Source organism: Cydia pomonella, chromosome 6, assembly GCF_033807575.1.
Source record: "Cydia pomonella isolate Wapato2018A chromosome 6, ilCydPomo1, whole genome shotgun sequence".
Taxonomy (NCBI): Eukaryota; Metazoa; Arthropoda; class Insecta; order Lepidoptera; family Tortricidae; genus Cydia; species Cydia pomonella.
In genome coordinates, this window is record NC_084708.1 from 24,762,707 (window position 1) to 24,770,022 (window position 7,316).

Consider the following 7,316-nt stretch of genomic DNA (forward strand, 5'->3'; position numbering starts at 1 on the left):
TAGTCATATAAATTCTTAAAACAAGTTGCGTACAATGAAATCCTGATCCTTTACTAATAGGAAATAATAAAGTAGTCAAGCATGAAGCCGGACCCGATATAGTATTTTCTATTGAAAAGTTACATTTGTACCATTAGGGTCTGTTAACACGGACCACAATGTAGTGTGGTCCTTATGAGGAAGACTCAGGGTTGGTGCGAAGGGTCATGTGAGGTTTTTCTTGTTTTTAAGAATCGTTTATCGATGCGTATATATGTGTGTCTACTGGTGGGTCGAATAAAACTTCCACGTCACATTTCTTTAATTATTCCACGTCACATATAAATATTTAGATTTTTTTATTTGTTTGTATAGGGAACGATTCCTTCCGAATCCTTGATGAAACTTTAGTTTTTTCTTTCTCTTTATTTTGAAAATTATTGGCAGTTTTTTCATCTTACGTATTATATATATTGTTTATAAAACAAAAGATTTGAGATTAATCGAGCTCATATATACAGGCTTAATAAGGATATAGATACAAGCTCTCTCTCTTAATATTTTAATGTGTGGAGTGAGTTTAGAAAAGTTTTGATAATAACATTGTTTTGTCGATTTCCGTCCTCATACTATACTTACTATCTAGCTGTACCTATAGATACTTATGCATTTTTACCCTCTCGTTTAGTTACAATAAAATCAGTTAAGAATCCAGACGCGTTTGCCTTATGATTCACCTGCAATCAAAATTGAACCTTATCCCGTAAAGAACATGGTCCATACGAACCAGGATGCTTGAACAGTGACACGTAAAAATAATTGGTTCAATAGAAAATGAGTGTAATTTCGGTGAAATAACGTTAAATACATATGGAAAAGTGGTTAATTAGTTGGATAAATATGTTACAAAAGTGAATTAAGCCAAATGAACTTTAAGGATTAAGACAATTCGGTGTTTTTACAAAAATAGTTTTGCAAAATAATTACGTGTGATAATCGGACAAAGGACAAGGTGTATCGTGGATATAACATTTGTGTGTTGTTTAACTACAAATGAGACAGTACTGTGCCGTGTATTACAATAGTGAGTCGCTGTGATTTAGGTAAATTTGTTGGACAATTTCGTGCGGCGCTCACTTACCCTACACATAAAAAGTTAACAAAGGAGTGGAACTTTCCTACAGTGGTTACGTACTTTTATTGCTGTGTTTTCACTATATACGATAGACTATTAATTTATTGATTGTGATAGACTTATACTATAATGGAAAACATTGAAAAGCATATAGTGATTCAAGCCGACACGCTTGAAAAGGTGAAAAAGGCGTACGTTAACTACAAAAAATCGCCTAAGGAGAGATTGACGGCTGGTTATATGAAGGGAAGAATAGATACACTGGAGTTGTACTGGAAAGAGTTTAAAGTCTTACATGAAATGTTAATTTTGTCGATTCCTATGGAACAGCGTCAAGCTACAAATTATTTCGCCGACAACATGTTTGAGGAATTTGAAGAAGCGTATTACGCATACAAAGGCGAAATGATGTCTAAGTTAGATTGTATGGTGCCGACAAAAAGTGAGTCTAAACAAACACTTACACCTAGTACATCGAATAGTGGTGAAGTAAAATTACCACGTATTTCGCTTCCTTCGTTTAATGGCGACTACACTGAATGGCAGTCTTTCCATGATTTATTTATGGCATTAGTGCATAACAATGAATCTTTGCAAGATGTTCAAAAGCTACATTACCTAAAGGGTAGTTTAGCTGGAGAAGCGGAGGCATTATTACGACAATTTTCAATAACCGCTGAAAATTATAAAGAAGCTTGGTCAGTACTAAAGAAACGTTATGCCAATAAGAGATACATAGCAAACTGTGTTTTTAAGAAATTCTTTACACAAAAAACGTTAACACACGAATCGGCTACAGCATTAAGGCAACTGTTGGATACTTCGGTGGAATGTATGAGTGCGCTGAAACATCTAGGCTTACCTACGAATCATTGGGACGCAATTATTAACTACTCCATAGTGTCAAAATTAGACTCGAGCACTCATAAGGAATGGGAAGAGTTAATAAGCAGAGACGAGACGAACGACTTACCTAGTTTTGAAAAATTAAAATCGTTCCTGGAAAATAGATTTCGTACTCTGGAGATGGTTGAACCTGCAAGTAAAGTATACAAACCTGTGAAAACAAAGATGTTTCATGTTACTGCAACGAGCGAAGTGAAGTGTACATTCTGCAATGAAGATCATTATATTTATCAATGTAAACAGTTTTCCAAGCAATCAGTAGAAGACAGATACAGTTTCGTGCAGAAAAATAATCTCTGTTTTAATTGCCTAATACCGAACCACAATGTATTTAAATGTAAACAAAAGACAACTTGCCAGATTTGTAAAAGAAAGCATCACTCGTTATTACACCGAGAGAAACAAGCAAGTGGAGAATCGCATACGTCTGGAGAAACAAATAACAACAATAAAGAAAAGATACAAACCGTCGTCGTTGCGCACACGTCGAGCGCATCACGAGTTCTACAACCTGGTAGAGGCACTTTGTTGACGACAGCACTGGTGCATGTCACAGCGGAGTCGGGGCAGTCACACGTGCTTCGGGCTCTCGTGGACCAGGGTTCAGAGGAGTCCTTCGCGACTGCAAGGGCGGTCGAGTTGCTGGGTTTGAAGAAAACTAAAATCAGCGGAGTGATCTCTGGTGTTGAGGAGTGTGAGACGACTATCAAACATAGGGTAACATTACGCATTCAATCAAGGTACGATATTTCCTATTGTATAAATGTAGATGCTTATGTATTGAAATCTATAACCCGTCAGCTACCATCTAGGGAAATAAGAAGTCTTAATTGGCCACAAGTTAACAAATTAGATTTAGCTGATCCCACCTTTGGCTCACCAGGGAGGATTGACATTCTTCTTGGTGCGAGAGTTTACAGCGAAATCCTAGAAGCAGGTTTAATGAAAGGACCAGGAAATTTTCTTGCTCAAAAAACACACCTGGGCTGGATTTTGTCAGGGGGTAATAAGGATACTAATGCATCATTTACTGTTTCACAGCACATTACAAGTCTACAGGTTACAAGACAAATTGAAGAAGATAATAAAAAGGTTTTGGGAGGTAGAATCTGAACTATACACGAAGCAGAGCATGTGGACGAAAGAGGAAGAAAAGTGCGAGGAAATATATCAGCAAACAACAACGAGGGACGAGACAGGGAGGTACGTAGTACAGCTTCCTTTAAAGACAACTTTTGAAGACACTGTAAGATCGTGTGGAAATACAAAGCATCAGGCAGTAATCAGATTAGAGCAGCTGGAAAGAAAGTTCGCCCGAAACGAGCATCTGAAAGCAGAATACACCAGAGTTATACACGAGTACTTACAGTTAGGCCATATGAAGAAGGTCGACGCAGAAGATGAAGGTAATGCAGTATATCTTGCGCATTGTGCTGTAATAAGAGAAGATAAGGAAACATCAAAGCTGCGCATAGTTTATGACGCGTCAGCAAAGGGCCCAAACGGATGTTCCTTAAACAGCAGCATGATGGTAGGACCTACGATTCAGCCAGATCTTCGTAGTCTGGTATTTAGATGGAGAGCTCATAAAATCTGTGTTATTGGCGATATTATAAAGATGTATCGTCAGGTAAGAATGCATGACAAACACACAGATTTACAACGCATAGTATGGCGGGATAATACATCTGAGAAGATAGATAGTTACAAGCTACTTACAGTGACATTTGGGACAGCAGCTGCACCTCATCTGGCTGTCCGTACTCTTCAACGTTTGGCTGATGATGAACAACACAACTACCCTCGAGGGGCGGCTGTAGTAAGAAACTCCTTTTACATGGATGACCTTATGACAGGTCATGAAAATCTCGACGAAATGAAAGCAACCTGTAAAGAAATAAATGCATTATTAAAGGCAGGTGGTTTCGAGATGCAAAAGTGGTCTAGTAACTCTGAAGAACTCCTGAAGGACTTGGTTGATGGCACGAACACTCCGGAACCTGTAAAAGACAAAAAAGAGATTAAATTAGATAAAATAATAAAAATACTGGGACTCACCTGGGATAGGAAGGATGATACTTTTCACGTTTCAGTTAGCTTACCAGCAAGCAGGATACCTGTAACAAAGAGAGTGATTTTATCTGATGTTGCTAGCTTGTTTGATCCTTTTGGATGGCTCTCACCTGTTGTAATACCAGCCAAAATCATGATCCAAAAATTATGGCTTTGTCATTGTGGTTGGGATGATGAGTTATCTTCAGAGTTGGTTGACGAATGGATGAGCTTCAGAGACGAATTGCACGAGCTACAAACTGTTAAGATTCCAAGATGGATCAAGATGTCATCTCACTGCAAAGAAGTATATCTGCACGGGTTCTCTGATGCCTCAACACTTGCACTTGCAGCTGTTGTGTATGCAAGAGTTATCGACGAGCACGAAGTTGTTCATGTCACGATGTTAGCCTCTAAAACAAAAGTAGCCCCCCTGAAGCAATTGACGGTCCCGAAGCTTGAACTTTGTGCTGCGGTGATATTAGCAAAGCTGCTGCATGAAATTTCAAGGTTATTGAACATACCTATGCACAAAATCTACGCTTGGACAGACTCGATGGTAGTGCTTTCATGGTTGCAGTCCCCACCCAGCCGCTGGCAAGTATTCGTTGGCAACAGAGTGTCAGAAATTATCCAGCATATAGATAACGATAGGTGGAGACACGTTTCGTCGGAAGACAACCCAGCTGATCTTGCCTCAAGAGGTATCAGGTCAAGTGAACTAGCAAACAATGAACTTTGGTGGAGTGGACCCAGATGGTTAAAGGAGACAAACACTGAGATGTTAAGGGCCACTACAATTCCAACAACAGATTTAGAAAGCAAGAAATCATTCCACACTTCAGTACAAGACACACCTATTTGGGAGAGATTTTCGTCGATGGTCAGGATGAAAAGAGTGATAGCTCAATGTAAGAGATTTTTAGATTATAAAAACAGAAGACATGATATCTTGAGCGCTGCTGAATTAGATGAAGTTGAAACCTGCTGCGTGAGATATTATCAGAAACTAGTATATAGCCAAGAATTTGAAGACCTGAAAAAGAAAGGAAAGGTTAGAAACAAAAGTTCATTAATTAAACTTACCCCGTACGTAGATGAACACGATTTACTGCGAGTTGGAGGACGGTTGAGTAAAGCGGATCTGCCAGAAGACGCTAAACACCCGATTATCGTACCAAGCAAGCAACATGTTGCAAGGTTAATAATAGCGGATGCTCACACCAAAACTTTACATGGCACAATCTTGCAGACGATGACCTACGTTAGAAGTAAGTACTGGGTCATAGGTCTCAAATCATCAGTTAGAGATTTCACTCGTAAATGCATCATGTGTATAAAAAACAATGCACTCACAAGACAGCAGCTAATGGGTCAGTTACCCACCTCAAGAGTCACTCAGAATCGCGCCTTTTACCACAGTGGAGTTGATTTTGCTGGGCCAGTGTATCTGAGAACGTCAAAGGGTCGAGGTCGTACATCTGCAAAGGGCTACATCTGCTTGTTTGTCTGCATGTGCACAAAAGCAATCCACTTAGAAGCAGTAACTGATCTTACAGCTCAAGCATTCATCGCGGCGTTCAGGAGGTTCGTCGCACGTAGAGGACATTGCGCACAATTATGGAGTGACAATGGGACCAATTTTATTGGTGCTGATAAGGAACTAAGAGATATATGGTCTAAGAGCACTAACAGTGTACCTAAAGAGATAGCTGAACTTCTTGCTAATGATGGTACGACGTGGCACTTTGTGCCGCCAAAGTCACCCAACTTTGGAGGCCTGTGGGAAAGTGGAGTACGCTCGGCAAAGCGCCACCTATTGAGAGTCAACGGAGCTACGAAGTTGACGTATGAAGAATTTTCAACTCAGCTAAGCCAGGTTGAAGCGTGTCTAAATTCAAGGCCACTCTGTCAGCTGGATGATACTCTGGACACACATAACCCCCTCACGCCAGGACACTTTCTTGTAGGTGAAGCTCTGATTAACATTCCTGATAGAAGTTATGAAACTAAAAGTTTACATTTGTTAACACGCTGGCAACTCGTACAAAAACAAACGCAAGATTTCTGGAAAAAATGGCAGTCAGATTATTTAAACACACTTCAGCAAAAACACAAGTGGTACGATGTAGTAAAATCACCCTGTATAGGAGATGTTGTCATTATGAAGGAGCAGGACTTACCACCGGCCAAGTGGCTGCTAGGCAAGATCACGGCACTGCACGCAGGGCCTGATAATTTAGTTCGTGTTGTAACGGTCCAGTGCAAGGGCAATCACATTCTAAAGAGACCGTTGTCTAAATTAATATTGTTACCTAAAACTACAGATTAATACACAGTTAACGTCTGTAGTGAAAAATAATGAGCTATGGTGGGCAGTTAAATTTATTTAGTATGTTAATAAATTTCAGGTACTAATAATGCTGGCCGACTGTAGTTGTAATTGGTAATACCTACTCAATACATAAGCACAAAGATTAGCGACATACCGAAGCTATTTTCCTAAAAAAATAATAATAATGTTATAAAATGCTTGTGCTATTTATTCAAAGCGCTAAATACTTTGTCCTATGTAATTTACGTTAAGTATAAAAAAGCTGCTAAGTTTATGTTATTTATGTATTTATAGGAGGATGCATTAATTACATTTTGTAGATGTCACGTGTATAAGACGGATCCCCTATGGGTTAATTCTTGATAATGGGTTACCGAGCGGATCCCAGACTTTCTTATAACCAGCGTTTAAGCATACCATTGTAACTTTATTACATGCAAATGTAATTAAATGCACAGGTAAAATAGGTTCGTAAACCTTTATTTGTTTAGAAATTAAGTTTTTCCTTATTTACTTACCTATTCAACTTGTTTAAGTACAAAAAAAATATAACGAATTGTTTGATAAAGATTATATTATCTAGCCGTTAAGATATTATGCTTCACGTCGTCCATAAAAGCGAACAAAATACATACGTATTACAAACATAGAACCTCCTTTTTATGAAGTCGGTTAAACAAAATGATTTACGTATACAGTCCACTAAAGTGTATGCTATGTAATAAGTTTTGTTATTATGGTTGACCTATTTAATATAGATTTTGTATTTAGAAGTAAGTTTAGGTACTAAAATGTTAACAAAAGATACCCTACGCGGGCACGCAATTATTACCTCCGCGATGCAGGCAGTTAGTTGTTTACTTAAAGAAATTGAGCCTACTTTATCAGTTATCATGTTTCTTTGGTTCA

At 38.6% G+C, this 7,316-nt stretch overlaps 1 protein-coding gene across 1 annotated transcript; it reads left to right on the top strand.

The window, feature by feature from the left end:
- The first annotated feature begins 1,243 nt into the window (after nucleotides 1-1,243).
- On the top strand, nucleotides 1,244-6,404 carry LOC133518642 (uncharacterized). Its single transcript, XM_061852323.1, has 4 exons — nucleotides 1,244-1,556; nucleotides 2,559-2,760; nucleotides 3,062-3,426; nucleotides 3,877-6,404. Exons 1-4 carry the CDS (start codon nucleotides 1,244-1,246, stop codon nucleotides 6,402-6,404), a joined length of 3,408 nt encoding a protein of 1,135 aa, XP_061708307.1.
- The last annotated feature ends 912 nt before the right edge of the window (nucleotides 6,405-7,316 follow it).